At 35.8% G+C, this 25,419-nt stretch overlaps 1 protein-coding gene across 8 annotated transcripts in view; it reads left to right on the top strand.

Annotated features, from left to right (window-relative positions):
- The window catches only part of EMSY (EMSY transcriptional repressor, BRCA2 interacting), an 80,055-nt gene that overhangs the window by 40,508 nt on the left and 14,128 nt on the right, over positions 1-25,419 (top strand). For 7 of the 8 annotated variants that reach the window (XM_079786945.1, XM_079786948.1, XM_079786947.1 and 4 more), the window contains 5 exons: positions 2,050-2,220; positions 10,249-10,385; positions 13,110-13,283; positions 14,902-15,097; positions 24,306-24,470. In XM_079786945.1, the coding sequence (XP_079643071.1) occupies positions 2,050-2,220; positions 10,249-10,385; positions 13,110-13,283; positions 14,902-15,097; positions 24,306-24,470 (843 nt within the window). The remainder of the gene's footprint in view (positions 1-2,049; positions 2,221-10,248; positions 10,386-13,109; positions 13,284-14,901; positions 15,098-24,305; positions 24,471-25,419) is intronic. The other variant, XM_079786949.1, reaches the window with a different exon arrangement.

Raw genomic sequence — 25,419 nt, forward strand, 5'->3', positions numbered from 1 at the left:
CATTGAGCACATTGTCCAGGACAAGTGTGTAGAACATTTTAAGTAATACAATCCTCAGTCTTTTCCCTTGTCTATTTAAATGGGATAATAATACCTATGCCATAAGGTTATTGTAAGTATTAATTGAAATCAAGTGTGTAAAGTCTCCAGCAGAGTGCTCAATAGCTATGACTATTAATTAATATTAGAATTATTAGGGGTTAGGGTGGGGGAAAAAAAGAATTATTCATTGATATTATTTTAAATTTGCATAACTCTTAACAATTTTTTTGAGGATGGACAGTATTTAGATGATAGAATTTAGATAGTGTAAGGTGATACCTGTCTGAAGTTTATAAGCTATCAGCTATTGGCCAGTATGTAAAGGTCTGTACAAACATTGCACTTAATCTCCTTTAGGCTCTATTATCTCCATTTTCAGCGACAAAACAAAGACTGACATTAAGCAACTTGCCCAAGTTCATATAGTCAATAAAAGGCAGAACTGGAATTTGAATTCAGATCTGTTTGATTCCAAACCCAGTACTTTACAAACAAAAATTGTGGTAAAATATACATAACATGAAGTTTTCTATTTTCACCATTTTTAAGTGTGCCGTTTGTTAGTATTGAGTACATTCACATTTGTAGCCATCACCACTATCTAGCTCCAGAACTTTTTCATCTTCCCAAACTGAAACTCTGTACACATTAAATAGTAACTAGTCTCACCTTCTTCCAGGATTTGGCAACTGCCACTGTACTTTCTGTCTCTATGCAAAGCCTGTGCTTTAGATATACCATTATTTTTGTATTAAATCTATCATACTTCCCCCAAAACTTTTCACCACTTGGTACAAAGGTATTAGTGTTATGTATATATGAATCCTTATGTTATGGAAGGTAGCAAAAAATAATATGTCTATACTTATGTATCTAGAGTGTTTCTTTTTTAAAAAAAACAAAAGCTGAAGTTGAATTTTTTTTCTGGTTATAATTTAACTGATTCAAACTATATAACATTTACTTTGCACTAAATTTTTTTTCTGATTCAGATGTATGTTTGTAATCAATTTAAACTAATTCTACTTAATGTTCCTCCCTTCCTCCCTCTTTTGGATAGAGATTGTATTTTTAAGTGGTGAATAACTTGCTAAAATCATATTTTTGGGAAGGAGGTTGTTGAAAATGGTTTTCACAGTGACCTTTGAATCTAATTATCATGGAAAATTTTTTTTCAGTTGAAGAAGGTGTTATTTTAGTCATTTTCATTCTCCTCAAGACAAATAGTTCTTAGTTTAGGAATGGGATTTCTGAGTTACCAGATTTGTAGGAAACTATAACAGGCTCATTTGATTAGTTTTTAATTCCTCTTTAGGAAAAGGAAAAAATCCTAGAAATAGTGGGGAGGAGTGTAAAATCCTTTGAGAAAAATATCTTTACAGGTCAATTAAAGTTGAGTAAATATGGAAATAGTGAACTTTTTAGGCTAAAAAGAAATATTCTTGGCAGCAGCATCTTTAATCTCTAATAAAATGATGGCATAATTCTTTAAAAGATGGAAATATATTTACAGGGTAGCAGAGTACAAAACAGTAAAAGTTTATAACATTTTAGGCAAACAGTACTGCCTTATTTCCTGAGTGCTGACATTGGGTTTGGCACTGAGACAGCATAAAACAGATGCACCTTAAAATCTATAGACCTTAAAATCTATGACAGAAATAGCTAAAATGCTCTGGCAGGAAAGATAATTAAGTTTCTTTTGGCTTAAAACTAATGGAAGAAAGGTAGTGGGAGAAGGAACAGAGTTAACTTTTTCTGGGGTTAGTAATTTGATGCAACACATCACAATATTTCATGTGTAAAATTGTTTCAAATTGACTTGGCTATAGTTCTGTATGGTGCTTTGAAAACTAGCTGTAAATTGTTACTTAAGTCTTGACACCTTAAAACTCCATTTTCAAGTTAAAGCAATGTAGATTACATTGAATTATAGTAAAACTGTATAAATTGTCATTCTTCTATAAGCAATGACAAGTTTTTCTTTTGGCTTTTCCCATTTTACAGGCACACAGGCAACCTATACCCGGCCAACAGTGAGCCCATCCATAGGTCGGATGGCTGCAACCCCTGGAGCTGCAACCTATGTGAAAACTACCAGTGGTAGCATCATTACAGTAGTACCCAAATCATTAGCTACCTTGGGGGGAAAGATAATTAGCAGTAATATAGTTTCTGGTAGGTATCTCTGAAACATGTAAAAGATATAGGTGATTAGAGGATGAAACATATTTCAACTGTTGAAAGATTCTGTTTGGTCTCAGTTTTCTGATTAGAAATCTAAAGCTTTTATTTAGTCCTGATGTTTAGCGATCACAGTTTTTTTTAGTTCTAGTATTAAATCTTCACATATTAAGTTTTTGATCATTTTAAAATAGAAAGAAATAAATGTTGCTTTTAATCAGATTGAAACGATTATGGCTTACATTTGCATAGAATTTTTTTCATTATAAAATATTCTATTCATCTATTTAGACCTCATAACTCTGACATAGTTGGCATCATCCCCAGTTTACAGATACAGATTTAAGGTTACAGAGATGAAATTGACCTTCCAAGATCACACACTCTAGATACTGGAAGAACTAGTATTTATTTATCTAAATGTGTTTGAGGAACCATAACTCATAATTTCAGTTACTAATGTCACTTTAGCTTATTAAAAATAAAAATATTTGAATATCTTTGCTTTTCACCATTTATATGGACTGTTTACTTTAAAAAATATTTAACTTAGATAGTGAAGGCTAATATTTATTGGTATTTTGGAACCTTACCTAGGTTTTTATGGTCTCATTAATTCCTAAAGTAATTTAGGTTGTGGATCCTGAAGTGAAATGTTAATATGGTTTTTGTTTTCAATAATTATTATTATTACTAGAGGCCCAGTGCACGAATTTGTGCACGGGTGGGGTCTGGCTGGCCTGCCCCAACTGGGGCGGGGTGGGGCTGGCCAGGGGAGGGGCCGGGGGAGGTAGGTCGGCTGGCCTCACCCCTGACCGGGGTGGGGGGACCGGTTGGGGTTGAGGTCGGCCAGGGGAAGGGGCCACAGGAGGTTGGCTGGCCCGCCCCCTGGTCAAACTCCTGGTCAAATTCACGGTTGAAGGGACAATTTGTATATTAGCCTTTTATTATATAGGATTTTTTTTTTAGTGATAAATATATATTTTTTAATTTTAAATTTTTTATTTAAAATATTACATATGTCTCCTTCCCCTCCATTGACCTCTTCAGTTGTTATTATTTTTTAATTAAAATGATGTAAATAATCTTTGATCAAGCAAGTCCTGTGGACTTGTATGCCCCAGGTGAATTGTTCTATTTTAAAAATGAAGGGATTGACATTCCTGGCATAATATGATGTTGCTGATAACCCAGGAAGTGAAAAAAAAAAAAAGCAAAGCAGGGCATGGTATTGGTATAAAGTACTATATTTAAAGCTGTTAATTTTGGCTCTACTTTTAAGTATAAGTGAGAAAATCTAACATTTGCCAAACTGAGGAGGGTGAAACCAGTAGGGAAAGAATTATCATACTCCGGATTTTAAGAGGCTATTTTAAATAACACAGTTAAAACTCAAGTTATAATTTATTACCTGACAATATCTTTAAATAGTATAGAACATATAGTCGGTTAAACATTTCTTAAAAATGATAATGTTTTTCATTGGTATGTAGCTTTTTATGACTCTTAAGTGTTTTTCTTTATTCTCTGTATATTAATTTATGGTATTATATTGTTAGAAGGTATGTTTAGATGTTATAAAGCCTCTGTTTTCAGACATTTATGATTTAGCTGCTTTTGTACTAGGTTAGAGCAATGCAAAGCAAGCACATTTTTCTAGAAGCAAAGAGGTGCTTAGATATAACATTTATAGATTTTATCATGTATACATTTTACCCACCTTTCTATTTAACTATAAAGCAGCTCATAGTTGCTGTTTCAAGAATGTGGGTATACATGAGAAGAGTTCTTAAATTTTCAGCACTATAGGATACACTTGGCACACAGTTGAAACAACTCTATTGCATGGAGCTCATTTTGTCTGGACCTCTGCCTCACTGTTTGACACTTTTATTCTAAAGAACTTACCTCATTTCTGACTGTTCTAAACTGATCCTTACGCTACATATCAATTTCCTTTATAAAGATAGTTCTCTTATTTTTGTTCTCTGTGATACTAGGATTATAGATTAGTTTATTACTAGTTTTCAGTTCTAAGCTGTCTATTTATAGTAAACTGGTAAGCCTGGTTGGATGAATTTAGACAGTTTCTGCTTTCACCCATGAGCAGATAGATGCTGGATTCTAGAGTCTGTCCACACCCCAACCCCACACCACTATTTCCCAATAAGAAAAGAGTACTTTTTAAAATTACACTAAAAAATCTAGATGTAAGAATATAAGACTTTAAAAAGTGAGACTTTTTTCCTCACTGTGGGGAATTTGGAAAATATAGAAAGGTACAAAGAAAATTAAAAACTTAGAATTTTTATCATCCAGAGAAATGTGTTGAAATTTAAGTGTATATGTTTCAGTTCATTCCTTTTTCTATTCATTTCTTTGTATAAGTGTGTGTGTGTGTGTGTGTATTTAATTTGAAAGCTAATATAACCAGTGTTTTTTATATAATAATATTCTTTTTCCATTCCATTAAATGTATTTTGATATCCCTCCCACTCTGCTTAATGGTTACACAGTGTTTTAGGTTGCTTACAATTTTTTTGTGTTCATTATCAATAATCCTGTGATGAACATTATACATATATTATTATGTGAAGGCCTTACTTTCTTTGTATATAATATCCCAGAAAGCAAGTTCATGCTTCCGAAGTGCATTCTATAAAGGTCAAGTTTTTCTTTTTATTGGAATAAGCAATTAAATGGAAGGCATGACATTTTTGCAGTTATTTAAATCATATGTTAATAGAGTCAAATATTTACTTACATATGTATACATAGCGAGGACTAAGAGATATGTAAGGTTTTTTGTGGGTTGGTTGAAGAATTATGCATATTTTATGGAGATGATTGAATCGTTCAGAGGTGAACTCATTATCTTGACTCTGAGGACATTATTAAAAGCCATGACAATGGCAAAACTTGATTTTGATACACTTACTCTTTTTTTCCTTTCCTCACCCGAGGACATGTTTTCATTGATTTTTTAGATAGGGAGGGAGGGAGGGAGGTAAAGGGAAACATCGATGTGAGAGAGAAACATTGATCTGTTGCCTCCCATACATGCTCTGACCAGAGATCAAACCTACAACCTAGGTATGTGCCCTGACCAGGAATGGAACCTGAAACCTTTTGGTGTGTGAGATGATGCTCCAGCAACTGAACCACCAGGCCAGGGCTGATTGTCTTAATTTTTAATACAATGTCCAAACAAAAAGCAAGTGTTTAAGTACTTTCTTTTTTTTTAATTCTCACCCAAGGATATGTTTTTGTTGTTTTTTTAAGGATATGTTTTTCATTGATTTATTTTTTAGAGAGAGAGGAAGGGGGAGAGAAAGATAGATGTGAGAGAAAAATACCAACTGGTTGCCTCCCGTACACCGTCCCTCCCCCCCATAGGGGACTGAACCCACAATCTAGGTATGTGCCCTGACTGAGAATCGAACCTGCAACCTTTTGGTGCATGGAACAGTGCTCCAATCAACTGAGCCACCTGGTCAGGGAATATATTCTTTTTAATTCATTTATTAATTTGCTTATCTCTGAGCAAAACAACATAAAACATTACTGAAGACATTATAGTTAATAATGTTGAGATAACTGGGTATGGGGCCAGGTGGGTACTCGGGGCAGTGGGGTTTTCTGGCCACTTTGTGGTACATCTGGAACTGTCTCAGAATGGTATTGAATGTAAACTGTGGTTGAAAAATCAAAATCAAAACATTACCCAAGAGACCAAGATTGTTAGGGTGACCTAAGAATCTGTGATTTAAAAAAAGCTGTGGTACAGGTACATAGTGGAGTATTACTTGGCCATAAACACGAATGAAATCTTACTATTTGTGACAGCATGGATGAACCTACAGGGTGTTACACTAAATGAAATAAGTTAGTCACAGAAAGACAAATACCATATGTTTTTACTTATATGTGGAATCTAAAGAACAGTATATAAACAAACAAAACAAAAACAGACTCACAGATATAGAGAACAGACTGATGATTACCAGAAGGAAGGAGAGTTAGGGGATGGTGTGAAAAAGGTGAAGGGATTGAGAAGTGTATGTGTTTAGATAGTAAATAAAATTAATTGTAGACCCTGGAAAAAAAGAATCTGTGCATAGTAAAATCTGGGTTAATAGTAAAATTTGTGTTTTTTTAAGCCTACCTACCATAATTCTTTTTAAAAATATATATTTTATAGATTTTTTTACAGAGAGGAAGGGAGAGGGATAGAGAGTTAGAAACATCGAGCAGCTGCCTCCTGCACAACTCCTACTGGGGATGTGCCCGCAACCAAGGTACATGCCCTTGACTGGAATCGAACCTGGGACCTTTCAGTCTGCAGGCCGACGCTCTATCCACTAAGCCAAACTGGTCAGGGCCCTACCATAATTCTTTTATTGTTAAATAGGAATCCCTGGAATGCATCACTGTCATAGCCTATGATCCAAATGTGATTCACAGTTATTTGCATCCATTATATCTTGACTTGTTATAAGTAAAGACTGTATATATAAATGGTTTCTGTGATATACCATGAGCCAGATGCTGGGTGGGGTGCTGTGATACATAGGGATGTACATGAGGTGCATTCTCTGCCCTAAAGAATGCTAAGTTTATACTCTCTGTTGTAACATGAAAACTATAGACTGAATTCTATGAAAGCATAGAGGAAGATCTTTTAAAAAAACAAGTAGTACTACTTTCTTCAATATAACATAGGTATCACCTGAGATATAGCAACATGCTCACTGGAATTTTAGAGTTTTATAATTTGATCATTCTAATCAATTATAAATTGTATTCTTTCTATATATATAAAAGTCTAAGTGACCATCCAACTGGTAGCTGTGATGCGCAATGACCATCCGGGGGCAAACGCTCCCAACTGGTAGCTATGATGTGCACTGACCACCAGGGCAGACGCTCAATGCAGGAACTGCCGAGCTGCGGTGACTTGGCAGCAGTGGTTCTCGGGTGATGCACCCCGGAATCAGAGAGAAAGGAGCCCGATTCCGGGGTGCATCACCCGAGAGCCACCCTCTCACAATCCGGGACCCCTCGGGGGATGTCAGAGAGCCGGATCTCCGCAGGCCAGGCTGAGGGACCCCACCTGCCAGAGGGACCCTGCTCACTTTGCAGACGCCCTTTGAGCTGTGGCACTGCCCCAGGTGTGGCAGACTGAGGAGGGACCATGGGAGGTTGGCTCCAGGGCGTATCCGGCCCTGTCTTGCCCAGTCCCACCCCACTGGCCACCTTCTAATTAATTTCTTTTCAATGTGCACAAATCCATGTGCCAGGGCACTAGTTTCAATATAATGCTGTACTTGCTTTGCCTTATGCTAAGCCTCCTCCACATTTGTTAAGCTGGTGGTCCTTATACTTTGGTGTAGTTAAAGCTTGGTTTACATTTCCTTTAGATAGCTTTTTTTTTAATATATATTTTATTGATATTTTACAGAGAGGAAGGGAGAGGGATAGAGAGCTAGAAACATCGATGAGAGAGAAACATCGATCAGCTGCCTCCTGCACACTCCCCACTGGGTATGTGCCCGCAACCAAGGTACATGCCCTTGACCGGAATCGAACCTGCGACCCTTGAGTCTGCAGGCCGACGCTCTATCCACTGAGCCAAACCGGTCAGGGCTCCTTGAGATAGCTTTTAATGCTTACTTTCTAAAAAGTTTTTCTTAGCCAAAATTAGGTGAGGTTGTATTGCCAAAGGAGAGGCATCATAATTAGTAACACATGAGGGACTGGAGTTAATTAAGAATTAAAGTTGATATAAGTGAATAATGGGCAGCCTGGTTTTTGTGGCTCTTAGCTTATTGTTTAGATACTACAGATAAAGGAAGAAACATTTGTGAACCTGGGGGTGCATAGATAAAGGTGCTTTTTTGTGTAACCTGAGTGTTACCTTGGGCTGATGAGATACTAGATGATGGCAAGTATATTACAAGGATATTGTAGCAAGATTATAAAAAATTGACATATAACTAGAATATTCTTATTCTTAGTACAATCTTATTTCTAAATCTTTTGTATGAAATGCTAAGGTTTTTCAGTAGAAAAAAATTTTGTTTAATTTTTCTCCTTGAGAATATATTGATCCATTATATTTTTATGAGTATCTGTCCTTTGCTTAGTCATGGAAGAAAAATATGGCTTGCCTGTTTTCATAGGCAAAGGAAATTACAGGTGCAAAAGTTGCATTGGGACTGTTATGCTCAAGGACCCACGTGGAAACCAACACTGAAGGAGAGGTATATACTAGGTAATCCTGAAAATTAAAAGTCTGATGGAACCTGGAAAGCTAAGCAGAGGAGTTTGGCTTTGTGTGGTAGGTAATAGGAAGCCATAGTCAAGAAGTTACATGTTAGACTAGAATTATGGTATGTATTGTGGAGTAGGAACTGTTAGAAATAAGGCAAGCCCCCAAAATCAGGGGTCCTGATAGAATACGAAGCACCCTTGGGAGCCAGCAGCAAGGCACATATCTTCACTTCTGCAGAAGGGTGTGTACCAGCAGAGCCTGGCAGCATGTACACTGAGCGGTGGTCACTTGGTTTTTATTCCTGACACACGTGATCTGTCCCTCACTCTTGGTTGGAGGAGCCTAGGCTCACAGTCTTGTGCAATTGGCTAGAGGAGAAAGGGAGGAGTTGACCTTTGCTGTTTCAAAATGGCAGCCCCCACGGGAGCTGCAAGTCACAGGCCAAAATGTCTACTGCCTAAACTCCCTTCTTTGACTGAAAAGATTACTTGTTTCTTCTCACAGAACAAATAAGATCAAATTGGTAGATTAAGGGCAAATCATATAGGAATTTGAAAATCAAAATGGGAAGTTGGAACTAAATACAAGAGGGATTAGGAAGGTTTTAACCAATTTCACATGTTCTGGGTTCTTGGCATGATGAAATTAGGTGGCTTTTTTATTTGTTTGGTTTTTAGGATATTTGCTACAGGTACCATCAGAACTATTTGTGTAATAGAGAAAGTTGAAATAGGGAGAAAATAATGGGAAGCCAAAATAGATGAGGGTTGTCTATTGAACTGATATTGATAATATTTTGAAAGAAGACAGATGTTGGTGACAAATTGGGTTCATTCACATACTTATTACTGAGTAATTGCCATACATTGTGTGCTAAGCATTGAGGAATCAGTGATGTGTAAAGATGTAGTGTGGACCTCAAGAAATTTTCATTTTTGTCAGAGTGAAGACAAGGCATGAATCAAAGATTAGTACCAGGATTTCCAACTTGGACAATTAGGAGAATATAGGGTACAAATTTGATAGGTAGATAGAGTTCATAGGTAAGGAGAGAAGCAGATGTGGGGGAGAGGGCAAGATAATATGATGTTTGGGTCAGTAGCTATAGCTCTACTAAGTAGATCTTAATAGATGGAAATATAAGTTTATGTATATAAAAATAAAAAATAGAGTTTCATCCTCACTGTTTACAGTGCTGCAGATTATAAGAGCACATGTTTAACCTGTGACTTAGTCTGTGAGTCAGTATTTAGTTTGTCTTTTTTGATCACATAAAAATACATGACTTTTTTCCCCATAAATTTTCTCTAGAGTCTAGGGTTATGTGAATTTTGATGAGCATTTAACTACCTCTTTTTTATGTTGTTTTTGATGAGTTTTCCCATCACACTAGTTACATATGATACTATGTTTGGGGAAAATATATATCATGGAATAGAGATTCTGATTTTCAGTTAACTAGTTGGGAGAGGAATATTGATGGAGAAACTGATAGTGATATATTTAGGTTCTGAGTTTGGTATGTAGGTCCTCAGATTCCAAAAAGATGTCTGCTATAAGAGTCAATTCTTTTCTTTCATTCTAGGACAACTTGTAATTTATTATTCCAAGCCTTCATTTTCATCCTCATGACAGCCTTCATGTCATCTTGGGATGACGTTGATTACATGTATTAATTATGTACAACATAAATAGTTAAATATCACTAGTTCTTAACTCAGGCCTCCTTTTCTCCCCCCTTCTCTAAGGAACGACTACCAAAATCACTACAATCCCAATGACTTCCAAGCCCAATGTGATTGTTGTGCAAAAGACTACAGGAAAAGGAACGACCATTCAAGGCCTCCCGGGCAAAAATGTTGTCACAACATTGCTAAATGCTGGAGTAAGTAAGAGCTTGAACTGCAGACTCAGCAGTATACTGAGGACTTGAAAGACCAGCTATACAAATATTTGCTTAAGAACTTCAGAACTCCACAATGCCCAGAATGGCTTGATTTACCACCGCTGTGATGTAATAACTGTTTAAACACATCTACTGATGCCATTTTTTACAGTAATTTCTAGAACATGTTGCTTATAGCCAGGTTGCTTATGATCATGATTTAGATACTTAGCTTGATCCTGATGGAGGATTCCACTGGCTTAACTCCTGGGGGACATCTGTTAGAGGATATTTTATTCCTGCATGTGGCCAGTAGAGAGCGACCTAGTATTTGGCCTAGGCTGGGAAAAGAGAAATATTTGGGATTAAGGCTAAATTAATTGACAGGGATTTGTTACTTTCATTTTTACCTTGGAGCTAGTAAAAAAATTTAAATAACAGATTCAGTTATAGTTTTGTTTATTAATATAGGCAGTGGTTAAGAGGTTTGGAGTTAGATAAACCTTGGGTCTCTCAGTGTCATAGTTGTTTGACCTTGGCTAATTTATTCAACTTCTCTCATCCTTAATTTCCTCATTTGTATGTTGGGGATGATAATCTCTACCAGTGAGTTTTTTCACTAACTGGTAGCTGTTTTGAAAGTGCTTAGAACAGTGCCTCGCACATAGGAAGTCCTCAATAAGTGTTTTTGTTTCGTTTTGTTCTTTATTGTTATTACTCTTAGTACTTAACTGTTTAGGCTTGGTAATGTCCCTACTTTGCTTGAAAAAGAATGCTATACTTCATTATAATAGATTTCTATTAGCTTCCTAGGCATCACAGTCTTCACAGTGTTGATAGAGGTCCAGCATTAGAGTTTTCCATCAGGTGGGAAGACATAGATTGTTCCTAGCCTGAGTTCACATAGTAAGCCAAAAGTAAAGCCACAGTTAGAATTTAGATTTTCAGAACCTTTTTGTAATTTCATAGAACTTGATATATAAGAGAGGTTGCCATGTAACCTAGGTCCTGTGGTCATGTAGATCTAAGAGTTATTTGTGAATTGTAGTTGCTAGATATATATTATAGTAGGCACAAGGCATGACAGTTACAAGAAGAAGAGTATAAGACCAATCCTCTTTACCATATATGTACACGCACCTGTACTTAACCACTTGCTCTCCTGTGCATGCTCACACACACCCCAGAAAAGCTTTTTAAAAAAATAACCTGCTAGTTGGTTTTGAATTGTCTTAGAATGGGTCATTATACTTGGACAAGGGCCATCAAGCTATTTAAATAGATAGGCATGCCCACTTATAAACCAGCAGTTCTTGGCAAATGAACTAGAGCTCTTTCCAGAGAATGCAGCTGTGAAGGGTATGTGTGTGTTAAAATAAGTAAGTGCACAATTGGCAGACACTTCATGTGTCCTCTAGATAATTATAGCAGATAGTTAATCTTGTGAGTTGTGTAATAATTTTGGCTCTTAAGTTCATATAGTGATTACCTTTTGCCAGCTCACCTGGGTGCTTTGTTTTTACTGGCTGTTAAGTTTAGATAGACACATTTAATGACTAAAAATTAAAATAACTGATAAGGTGAAAAAATTCAGATCCTTTTTATTTATGGATTTTATTTTTAAAATTTTACTAATTTAGTAAAATCATTTATTTGAATTAAATTTAGTTAAGTTTAATTATTGATTTAATAAATTACTAGAAATGGAACTTAAGAATAAAGCAGATGAAAATGTAGAAAATGGTGAAAAGTTAATGGGCTTATGCTATCTAGACAATAAAGTAAAGTGATATTAGTAACATACTAGTAATAAAACATGGGAAATGCCTTAAGTTTTTCCTGTGTATTTTCCCATATGGCCTCAGAAAGAATGTTAAATCATTGCTGATTTCATCTCTTGCCCATGCTTTTTCACATAGACATTATGCTATTTATCCTTGTAATTTATATTTGGGGACTTAGGCAGTTTATTTTATATCTGTGCCTTTAGCTATTGGTATAATGCACAGTAATTTTATTACATAAATGTTAATTTTAGATAAATTAGAAAATAAAGATGAATATGGGTGGGGTAAGACGTATAATTCCAACTCTATCATTGTTTACACTTCCATATCCTATATAATAAAAGCCCAGCGACCGAATGGCAGAACGACCAGTCGACCAGTTGCTATGACGCACATTGACCACCAGGGGGCAGATGCTCAACGCAGGAGCTGCCCCCTAGTGGTCAGTACACTCCCAGAGTGGGAGCGCCACTTGGCTGACCGCAGCAGGAGTAGCCACTCAGAGGGCGGGTCCATAGCCACTTGGCTGACCAGGATGAGCAGCGCTCCCACAGCAGGCTGATCTGCACAGGCCACACCCCCCACCAGTGCACGAATCCCATGCACCAGGCTTCTAGTATTTCTATAATTTTCTGACTTCTAATATATTTAGTCTATGAATGAGGCAGTATAATAGGTATTCTTATTTAGTAATTCTTTTAATTTACTCACCAGGAAATAATGCCTTCTTTGGATAGAAAGTTAGCCAGATGACTTCAGAGATCATTTCAATTAAGTCTAGGATTTTTGATCACCTTGAAACATTGTACTTTGTTGCACAATTTATAGTTCTTTTTCCCATCATCCTGATAAAATCTTTTCTGTGATTTTTCAGTAAAAGGACAGTTTTTATCATTTAAATGCTTATAAATCTCATATGTTACTGACTTCAATTTAGGGAGAAAAGACTATTCAGACAGTGCCAACGGGAGCAAAGCCAGCTATCATCACTGCTACAAGACCCATCACCAAAATGATTGTAACGCAACCAAAAGGAATAGGTTCCACAGTTCAACCAGCAGCTAAAATCATCCCAACAAAAATTGTTTATGGGCAGCAAGGGAAAACACAGGTATGCTCTAAGATAATGGTGATTTTTCTTGGCTCAGGTATATTTTAAATTCCTAAAATTCCAAAGTAGAAATTTGAATGAAAAGATCACTAATATTTTAAAAATGTTATTAAAAGTTATGACCACGTGTATAATTATCCTTCCATTTTCAAACCCTTTGTTTCACTCCTCGCGCTTTTTAAAAATATCTAAATATTTGTGTCTTATTATGAGCAAAGATTGGAGAAAAGAATCCCCTTGGAATAAAATTGTTGAAGTTGTATATTGTTATTTGAGGAGTATATTGTTGAGGAAGAATGGTAGTTATTTAGCATCTCTCAGAGAAAATTATTTACTTTTTATAAGCTAATATGGCCTTTGAAAGCACTTTATTTACTTAAAAAAATTTGCTTTACTTGAAACTTAAATAATAGAGAAGCTAGAGATCTGTTCAATTTTTTTACTACTAAGGAAACTTTTCTGGAAATTTGCTTGGGAAATTGAGGCTCAGGAATTAATCTTAGTTGCTGGGCTGCTGTGTATTTTACATGATGTCTGAGAATATCAAAGGAAGCAAGGTTGCTTTGGTTGAGAAATGCTATTCTAGAATTTTTGTAAAAAGTAGTAATTTATCTATAAAATAATAATTTGAGTTTAGAATGATTCCTCAGAATTTTAGCTAAATAGTTTACTATCTAAACAAGTAAGTTTGATGATTTGTTCCATTATCTAAGTTGTATTATGTTTTCATTCTTGAATTCTTAGAAATGGGTGACTTAATAGAGTCTGAAAAGGTTTAAAATCTTATATATGGGAGAAATAAAAAATAAATGTGGTGAGTTAACATTATTCCATGTACTGAATTGAAGTCAACTCCTAGAGTCCAAATTTTGAAATGAAATGGTTCATTTTGAAAATCTTTCTTCATTTCACTTGCTTTGGTATCTGTGGTTTTCACCTTTGCCAAGAGTTGATCTACCACATATTCCATATTGCTTCTAATAGTTGACTACATCATTGTTCCTCTGGGGATTTCTTCAAAAATGATTTCAGTCCCAAGCAAGTTTACTTTGTATACGTGTGTCAGGAATTTCATTTGGTTACTAATGATAGAAAACCAAAGAACAGTGACTTAAACAAATTAGGGTTTTATTTTTACTATGTTAATTAATGTACAGACTGGTGAAATCTGGACACAAAAATTCCACTGGGAATCTAGGCTTCTTGTATTTTTCATGTGACTCATTTCTACTATATAGCCTAGATTGTAAAATGACTCCTGAAGACATCACAGGCAAGGACAAAGAAGGGCAGATGCTCTTGTCAGAATCATGGCTGTAATAATGTGGCATGTACTACTTAGAATGTTTTATGTAGCTTGACTATAATTTGCTCATAGATTGAATTAGTCTTTGATGAACAATGTTGTGCCCAAAACATAGTAAATGTACAGAATGCTGTTTAGTACACCAAGGAAATATTATTGTTCATGACATAGAAGATTAACATTTTAACCCTTTGCACTCGCTAACCCTTTGCTACTGATGCTAACCGTGTCGAGTCACACTTGACATCCAAGTGCAAAAGGTTAAATAGTGCTCTAAAATTTGAACTTGGTATATTTCTGCTTTTCTTCTAGGTTCTTATTAAACCCAAACCAGTAACGTTTCAAGCCACAGTTGTTAGTGAACAAACAAGGCAGCTGGTCACAGAAACATTACAGCAAGCATCCAGGGTGGCAGAGGCCAGTAATTCTTCTATTCAGGAGGGAAAAGAAGAACCACAAAGTTATACAGATAGTTCCTCTTCTACAGAGTCCTCCCAAAGTTCCCAAGGTAAGATTCATTTTATATAATTACTGCTGACAATAGTGCCCTAGTTCTAAAATAGTTGCATCTAGAAATTTTAAATAAACAAATATGCTTTGATTTGTCACTTCTTTTGATTTGATTTTCTTTTGTTTGATATGTAATTAGTGAGCTGAAGTTTTGTTTTTGGTAAGGCCTACCATTCTTTACTGCATGGCATATGTTCTTCAAATAATTGGTAAACTTAAGATAATGATTTTGACAGGTAGGTATTATCAAACTGCTTAGAGCTATGATTCCTCCTGTTTTCTTTGGGTAGGTAGAAGTATGCAAGAAAGTGAATATACCTTTTGAAATGGTTGTTGCCGAATCTTGAGAAAGAGTCAAGGTGGCCAGAGGTAGGCTACGAGTGGGCTGTAAGTAGGTTATCATGCTTTGCAGTTGGCATGGGACAAGTCCTAGTTTATGTCTGTTCTAGCATTATTATTAATAGCATTCCCTTTCACTATCAAAGGTATCCCAGTTTAGATAATAATTGTATAACTCTCCTAATTATAAGGAAGGGGCTATGAAGCCATAATTCATAGTAGGGAAGCTTTTTGTTTTCAGTGCTTTTTTAATTATGTTCTTCTAGGAAGTCATTTGAAATTAAATCATGATCATAATCTTTGAGACCTTCTACAAATCTAATACTCAATTACCTTAAATCACTCTTATTGTCAGGTAGTATGTTATGCCCATGCTTATGCACTCTGATGTATCTAAGCAAAGTGGTTTATATTCCCTCGGTTATTCTTAGCCACTCGATTTCTGTCCCTGCCTTCCCATTATCCTTTCTGGAGTGCTTTCTTAGCACTTTTCTAATACAGACTCTTCATATTGTGCCAAACACTTTATTTTTTAACTCTTCAAGTAGAGTCATCCCAAGTTAGTCTTACATGGTTCAGATTGCTAATTATTTAATAATTCAATTTTAAAATTATTTGTTAGTTTATACTATGTACTAAGAATTATGCTAGAACCTACAAAGGCTGAATAAAATATAGTTCTTGCTCGTTAGGAGCTTAAACTCTAGAGTAGGGGATTAAAAAAAACTACATGTACAACTTCAGTATAAGAATTTTATTAGTAACAAAATGTTATTACTAACAAAAATACCAAGTGCTGAAAGTTCACACTCCAGCGAGGAGCAAATGAGAAAGCCTCATGAAGGAAGTAGTATTTGAAATGGTCTTTGAAAACTCATCAATTCAAAGTAAATAAAAAAGTTGATTTTAACAAATGAACAATATGTCACTCATTTTATAAAATAATGTAAAATATTTAGTTTATGCATTGGTGCTAAAAGGGGGGCACGAATAGTAGATGTGTGTATATATACACACACACATAGATATATATATATATATCCTATATAATAAAAGCGTAATATGCGAAGTGTCTGACCTGTCGGTTGACCTTTCGGTCGACTGCTCGACCAGTCTCTATGAAGCACACTGACCATCAGGGGGCAGACGTTCCTACCGGTAGGTTAGCTTGCTGCTGGGGTCCGGCCGATCGGGACTGGGCAAGAGGGCTAGACATGCCCTGGAGCCGTCCCGCAGTCCCTCCCCGGCCGGCCAACTTCCCACGGTCTCTCCCTGGCTGGCCAGCCCCCACGGGCCCTGATTGGGACTGGGTGAGACGGCCCCATCGCCGGCCAGGCCGAGGGTCCCCCACCTGTGCACGAATTCGTGCACTGAGCCTCTAGTGTGTGTGTGTGTGTGTCTGAGATTATATATATGTACATATATAATCTCAGATGATCTTTTGAAATTGCTCTTCTTTTCCTAAGGGAGCCCTAAATCAATCAGTACTTCCCAAACATGTCACTTCATTAGTGAGTCTTCAGTTGTCATTCTAAGATGGTGCAAGAGTTTGGCTATTTCTAGACGTGATTAAATATAAGGTTTTCTGCTCTTTGATCTATTATAATATAAGCATCATCTGTTTTTATTAGTTTTCTTTCATTTTGTATTTTTAAAAATTCTGTAATACAGAGATATTTTATATCAGACTAAGCATATCTAATGTAATTGAATATGAAGCCAGTTTTTATAATCTGCATTTACCCTTCCCATATCCTTGTATAGCTCTTTAGTACATTCTCACAAAGACAAGGTGTTGGGAATATATATGCTGTGATTTAAAGAGAAAGGGATAAAGGTTTGAGTCAGTCTAAAATTGTGCTGGTTTTCAGAGTATTTGAGTATCATAACTGCTAGGAATCTAAACACTACTTAGAAGTCCATTTTTATTTTATATTGCTTTTGTGGTTTTTAGCGTCCCCCCCCCAAAAAAAAATAGCAACATTTTCTTTTAATGTAATTTAAGACAGGAGAAAGTAGCAGGAAGAGTAAAAAGAACTCCTGTGTATACTCTTTATCTAGATTCACCACTAGTTTACATTTTGCCCTGTTAGCTTTGTTGTTGATTCTCTAACTAAACCCCTCCACCCCCCGATTTGAGAACAAGTGGTAGATATGTCCTTTACCCCTAAATACTTACATTTGTAGGTTCATATTTCTTAAGGGTTAGTCTATTCATAACTAAAATGCAGTTATCAAAATCAAGAAATTTAATGCTATGATTCTATAATCCATTCAAATGTCATCATTGTCTAATAATATTCTTTATACTTTTTTCTTCAGTCCACAATCTAATTTAAGATTATGCATTGCATTTAGTTGCATTTAATTGTCATGGCTCTTCATTTTCCTTTAACTTTAGCTAATCCTTCAGCCTTTCTTTGTGTTTCTTGACCTTGACATTTTTGAAGAGTATAGATCAGTTACTTTGTAGAATATTCTTCAGTTGTTTTGTCTGATGTTTACTATTGATTAAATTCAGCAAGAATTCCACAGATATGATTTTGTGGAATTAGTAGGCACATGATGTTAGTTTGTCCCTATATTGATGTTAATTTAATGTTGATCAATTGGCTAAGGTGATATCTTCCCCATGTTTTTACATTGTGAAGTTACCATATTTTCCTTTGAGATTTATATTAATTTGTGAGGAGATACTTTGAAACTATATAAATATCATGTTCCTCATTAAACATTTATCTACTAGTTTTAGCATCCATTGATGATTTTCTAAAGTCCATTATTTGTATATTGATAGTTGGCATTCTACTGTAAAATCAACCTTTTTTTGATTTCAGATGTTTTTCTGATGATTTCTCTTACACAAGTCCTGGAAATAAGGATATTTCTTATGCCAGGGGAATTTTTTGATTCTACTTAATAGTTTCTAACTTTTCTCATTATCTCCCACCCCCAAAGAGGAACAGTTTTGTCCTTATACCTTATTCTTAAATTGTCTCTAAGGCTAGAAGAGTGGCCTTCATCTTCACCTTGCTGTATCACCCTGGAGGCTTCATCATTCCTTCTATACAATGTTTCCAGAATTGCTTTGTACTACCAGCTATTTTATCATTGATCATTTTATTTTGTACTTTTCGTTTATTTATAATGATTATTTACCACAAGGCTACTAGCTTCTCAAAGGTCATATTTATCTCTATATAGCCAATAATTAGAAAATAGGTTAACTGACACTAAGTAGACACTCAATAGAAGTTTCACTGAATGAACAAACAGTAAAACAACAATCATAGTATCTGTGGCATAGTGTTTAGCTTCAGCCTTATAAACTTTTTGTTGTTGCTAATCCTCACCCAAGGAAAATTTTTCCATTGATATTTTTTTTAGAGAGAGTGGAAGGGGCGGGGAGGGGGGGGGGAGAGAGAGAGACAGACAGACAGACAGACAGACAGACATCAATGTGAGAGAGACACATCAATCAGTTGCCTCCCACACTCACCCCTACCAGGCCAGGGATTGAACCTGCAACCCAGGTGCGTGCCCTTGACAGGGAATTGAGCCAATGACCCTTTGGTGCACAGGTCAGTGCTTTAACCACTGAGCACACCGGTCAGGGCATAAACTCATTTTGTTTCCTGAGTCCAAAATATTGTTTCCTTTCTGGGGTTCCCTCTAACCTTGCAGGTGGGCCTTTTTAAGTGGAGTATTTTTAGATCTTATTTGATAATTAGATGACCAATCCTAAAGGATCAAACCTTATTTGCCTAGGTCACTTACTGAACATTAGACCATATGCCTTCCACAGCTCCTAACCTTTTCTTCCTAATTGTATCTTCCCCCTCCCCCCTTTCTTACTTAGGAATAGGCTAGACGTATAGTGTTCCAGATTTTCTTAAAAGAAAAAATATTAAAAGTTACTTTTCTTATATTCTGTTTATTTCCAAAAAGTTTTAAGGTGGGTTAGATAGAATATAAGGTTATGTGAAGTAAAATGGAAGAGAATAAGAGGACAAAAACCAAGGGTAGGGATTTATGATAGAACAAGGCATGAGGCAAATACAAAAATGCATCCTGTCAAGACATTGTTTTAAGTAGGCCACATCTTGGTTTCTAGGATGATTCTTCCAGAAGCTTCATGATTTGGGCAGTCTTGGTGAAGGTGAGGAATAAATCAAAGTTAAGCAAAGCGTACTTATCGCATAACTTTTCAGAGCTCTTATGTGCTATTATGAGGAGTGCAGTATATAATGTAAAATGCTCCCCAACTTTTTTGACCATGGGATCCTTTTTTTGCAGAACATCTTGAGAAATTAGTGTTCTCTGGAACATTTTGGGCGATGCTGTCTAGATAATTAAATACTATGAAGGCCTTAGGCTTTATGACAATACTTCAGAGGGAAGGTACATGTTACATCATAGAATGGATGTAGACATCTTGGGTTTAGTTTAGAAGAGATGGTTTAGTTGGGTAAGGCATCTGGGAATCATTTTATATGAGGAATGGTTAGTGAAGACAGACCATTTATCATGGAGAAGAGAAGATGAAGATTGAGTTGGGTTGGGGGAGCATGGGAGATGTCATCAGTTATCTTGAAGAAAAGGAAAAAGAATTGGTCTTTGTAGATACATGGATGGAAACTAGAACCATTGGGTAGAAGTAACAGGAAAACCTGCTTCCACTCCATAAAAGAAAATTTTCTAATTGTCATAATTGTGCAGAGTTGGGAAGGAAACTGTTTTGGAAAGTAGGGAGTTCTCTGGTGGCGGAGTTCCTGGACTGGCAGTGGTACTTTATGAAGATTATAGCATAGGATTGCTGAGAGCATTAAACGAACTTTTAAATCTTTTCTAGCTGACAGGTCTTATGATGTTATGAAAATGTGATATAGGCATTTTATAGTAAAGACATAGGAGACATTCTTTCATAGAGATGCCTGACTCTGACTTTGGATACAGTGTGTATCTCTAGTACCCAACATGCTATAGGTATTTAATAAATACTTGCTAAGTAACTTGTTGGGAAAGATATTTGAGGTTAGCAGGCCACCATCTTCAAGAGAGATAGAGTCATTAAAAAAAATAGCCTTCCCAAAGAGAACAAAATCAACATACAATAGATCTGGAATTTTTAATTACCATTTAAAAACTGTATTTCTCCCATACCCCTTAAAAAAAACAAACAACAACACTGAGTAGAATATGTACAACACCAGGGATGCATAATTTCCATTAAACTTTCAAAAAAATCTACAAGATGGATGCACATCACATAATCAAATGGTACTATGAGATCAGACTCCCGGTACCTCAGTCATTACTTTCCTACCCCAGCATCAGGCTTGATAGGCAGTAGATTTATCCAGACTAAGCATAAGCCAAAGGTAGAGAGGAAAATCACTCAAGAAATGGTTTTCACATCTAGGTTCACTCTCTCATTCTGTGTCATAGATGTTGGGGTTGTTTTAGTAATACTTTGTGATGGTCAGCTACTCTTTCTAAGTTTGGGCAGAGAGTGAGCAATCTCCCCAGTCTCTATGGGATGATGTTATTTGTGGTGATGCCTCTGATAGGTGTTCCCATGTGGAAATTTGTGTTCCTTTTCTAGTCTCTACTATATCCCTCTACAAATGCAGTCCTTGCTTTCTTTTAGATAATCGATATATATGGAGTGGAGTTGCCAAGTCATTCTTTGCCTATAGATCCTCTCACCCAATCAAGGGGTACTTATATCATCAATGGAATTTTTTAAATTTGAGAACTTAGGTTATATAAAAAGAATGGTTCTCTAATATAATTCTCTTAAGTTTAAGTTCTATATATCTACTTTGAATGAGTAAAGAAAAATTGTTATATGCTTCACATAGCATTTGGTATTTCAGGATAGTATCCTTTAATTTTCTAGATTTTGGAGGAAGTTTAATGGACGTTATACATCCTTCATGTGTAAGGTGACCAGACGTCCTGCTTTTGGCAGGACAGTCCCGATTTTTAACAATTTGTCCCGCGGCGTTTTAAAAAAGTCCCGATTTTTGGAAAGAATGCACAACAAGCTAGGGAACGGCAGGAGAACGGGAAGGGAATATACGGTTTTCGGCGGCCATGTGGCTGTTTAGCCAGGATATGAGTTTTATATTATTTTTGTTAATTTTATAATGTTAAACTTTAATAATAACAAATAATTGTTGAGAACTGATTATCGAGAACTGCTTATCAAAGTTCGCATTGTTGATCAGTTGTTAGAATTCGACCACCATTGTTTGGACTTAATGAACAATGGCATTTTTTGGGATTGGCAACGACGAAAACATTTTGTAACTGTCTCTAAGACGATACACATCGTACTGCGTGCTAGTAAGCTAGTTAAACAAGTGATGTCATTACAAATCAGCTATTCAGATAATTTAGGTAAGTAATTTATTTATTTCATAAATACATAAATTTTCTTGAATTTAGCAGACAGTACTCGTATTATTTATATTTTATAGTGGCGGCAAAAAGTCTAGCGCCGGCCTTGAAAGTGACACTTACGACTTACGTTATGGCAAATTCATGACCTTTTAAACAATGACAGCAATCTACTAAAAAAATTCACTCAAATGAGAAATATGCCAAAGAATAAAATAATACTATACATAATTTTTTATTTATTATATTTGTAAATTGTACTTATGTTGAAATTTAAAAAAATATATTACAATACTATTTTTGTGTTCTATGAAAATTTTTGTTGCTCCATATAGACCAAATTTTTAATCACGAACCCCCCACCCCCCCACCCCGGTCAGTGGTGTCCTGCTTTACCAATGTTAAAATCTGGTCACCTTATTCATGTGCCTTATAGTTCTACCCACTTGGGTGTGTGTGTGTGTGTAATAACTTATTAATGTTAATTAAAATTTCCAGATTTATTGTATACTGATTTTGTTTTCTTTGGGAAGATTACAGGCAGTCCTCGGGTTACGTACGTCGTTTCGTGATTACGTCGCCATCTCCCATTTATTTATTTAAAAAAAGTTCCGTCATTTTGACATATGTACATATGTGCTTTATGTTTTTTTTTTTTTTTAATATATTTTTTAATTGATTTTTTACAGAGAGGAAGAGAGAGGGATAGAGAGTTAGAAACATCGATGATAGAGAAACATCGATCAGCTGCCTCTTGCACAACCCCTACTGGGGATGTGCCCGCAACCAATGTACATGCCCTTGACCGGAATCGAACCTGGGACCTTTCAGTCCGCAGGCCGACGCTCTATCCACTGAGCCAAACCGGTTTTGGCTGCTTTATGTTTTTTATTATTTATTTACCACAAGTAAAGGTCAGGAATTGTTACCTTTCTTTTACACTTTTTTTTACTTTTTCACTTCATTACTACTGTGTATGTGCTCCATGTGAGTGACGTAGGTGCTTACGTAGGTGGGTTCCAACTTAGGGTGAAAATCGCGTTACATCGCGCCGTAGGAACGGATCTCCGACGTAACCCGAGGACGTACTGTATTGGTTTATTTTTGTTTTTATCTCTCTCTTTTTTTTTAAGAGTTGTTTCCCCTGCCTCAAACTTTTGGGACAATTTTGTGGTTTTCAAAAATATAATATTCATAGAAGGCCAAACTTAGGTTCCATTTATTCTTGTTTGGGGGGCTACATGAATTATTTTTATTATTCTGTGATGCTTTCACTGACCATTCCAATTCAAAGCAGACTTTTTCTTTCTATGTATTCATCTTATTTGCCCTAATCATTTGATTTTACCCCAAAATACAAAGCTATATATATATATATGTTTATTTTATGTCTCTTTCATTATAATCCAAACTTGGGAGTAGGGATCATGCCTTTATATACCCTGCATAATTTTCTGTGTGGTGTCTTGGACAAAGGAGTTTAGGAACTTAAAAGTAGTCTATTCCAATCTGCTTATTCTGTAGATAGCAAACTCATAAATAATTTGTTGCTCGATTTGATGCACATTTAGTGTTTACATGCATACCGGTATAGCATGAATATAATAAACCTTGAATTAGGGTGTAATTTAATTTGAAACTATCAAAAAGTCTTAGAATTGAGGACTTTCGGGCCACCACTACCACAACAATATTTCTATTGCCCTTCATAGTTTACAAAGCTCTTTAACATGTATGATTTCCTTATATCCTCAGATCCTCAGAAATTCTGTGAGGTAGAGAGGTGATTTTATTGTTGCCATAATTAAATAATGATACTAAGACCCAAAGAACCAACTTGCTAATAATTGATAGAGCTGAGGCTGTAACCTCAGACTTTGAATTCCAAATGTTATATGTGTCTTATTATATCAGGTTGCTTCTAGATTATCTATCCAGTCCTATTATCAGTGGACAAGATTTCCTTTCAGTAAATCAGCCATCCAATAAGTGTTGACTGAATGCTGAGGTTGTAATACAGAGCACATTTTCAGCTGCGTTTGGGAAAATAAGACTCCTATAGCATTTTGTCCTTAGACAAATATATACCCACTTACACAGTACACATCTATTTATTACAGCAGTTATCACATTGAATTGTAACTTGTCTTTTTTACATGTCTGTCTCCCCAACCAGATTGTGTGCTTCTTGAGAATCCTCTGATTATTCTGTGAGCTCCTTTGTATCCTCAATGCCAAATATAGACTCTGGCACATAGGTGCCCAATTTGTTCAGTTAATGAATGAATGATTATGTGAATACGGACATGAAAGACATTTGCCCTCTGGGGGCTTACAAGTCTTCTTGGGGAGATAAAGCATGAAGTTTACAATAAATACAAAGATTTTTAAAAAGCAAATTGTTTTTTTTAAAGAGAAACTTTGTTTATAGGGTTTGTTTTTTTTTAACTAATATAAAACAGATTCCCAGCCTGTAGTTCATGTAATTGCTTCCCGGCGTCAGGATTGGTCAGAACATGAGATTGCAATGGAGACTAGCCCCACCATAATTTATCAGGATGTATCCAGTGAATCACAATCAGCTACTTCAACAATCAAAGCTCTGTTAGAACTCCAACAGACAACAGGTATGAACTCACATGCTCAATTGAATGAAGCATGTTTTCTCTAGAGATGGGTTGTGCTAAAATACTACCACTGTTCTATTTTCTTTGTTATTTGAGCACATTTCCCCCCTCTGGACTTGTCTATAATCATTGGTGCAGTCTGCTCACTTGTCAGTTCATTAAGATGTGCACAGGAGTACTGAAGGATAGATATAGTCAGTAGAAAGGTAGAAAAAAATGGCAGAGCTCTTTCTTCTCTGTCTCCTGACTTAAGTGGACAATCCTGTTTCTCTTCTTACCAGAAAGGAGTAGGTCTGTTACTTCTAAGTGGAAAGATAGATACAGTTCACCAGCTCTATTCAGGAATAGTAGGAGGCAGTTTGAAGGGCCCTTGTCATCCTCCTTGATATTGGTGGGACAGTTTTATGTTCATAAAATACCATTAATGGCCCTTTCTAGCATTCTGATTTGTTTTAATTTTATCTTCATGTTTCTTTGTATAATTTACTTACTTGAACTTCCATGCAAAGCTATCCTCACAAGATTCTGTCAGTATTTCTAGTTACTAAATATCTTCAACAAACTAGGCAAAACGTGTATTATAAATACTGACCTCTCTATTATAATAGGTCAAAGATTGTCGGAGTATTTAAGGGACCTTAGCAATGATCTCATCCAACCCTTTCATTTTATGGATAAATAAACTGAAACCTAGAGAGGTTACCCAGTTGGTTAGTGGCAGAGTGAGATTCAATGTCTTGATTCCTAGTTCAATGTCCTCTCTACTTATAGGGTGACTTTTGTATTTTTTTGGTTTTGTTTTGCTTTCTTTGTTTAAATGATTATCTTGATTTTGTCACATTATATGCTTTGTGGGAATAATCTGAATGATCATTCAGTGGACTTGATTATTGGTTACTACTCTTTGTTGTGACATCCACTCTACACTACCCCAAGAATACTAGTATTT

The sequence above is a fragment of the Cnephaeus nilssonii genome (genome assembly GCF_951640355.1).
Source record: "Cnephaeus nilssonii genome assembly, chromosome: 13".
Classification (NCBI taxonomy): domain Eukaryota; kingdom Metazoa; phylum Chordata; class Mammalia; order Chiroptera; family Vespertilionidae; genus Cnephaeus; species Cnephaeus nilssonii.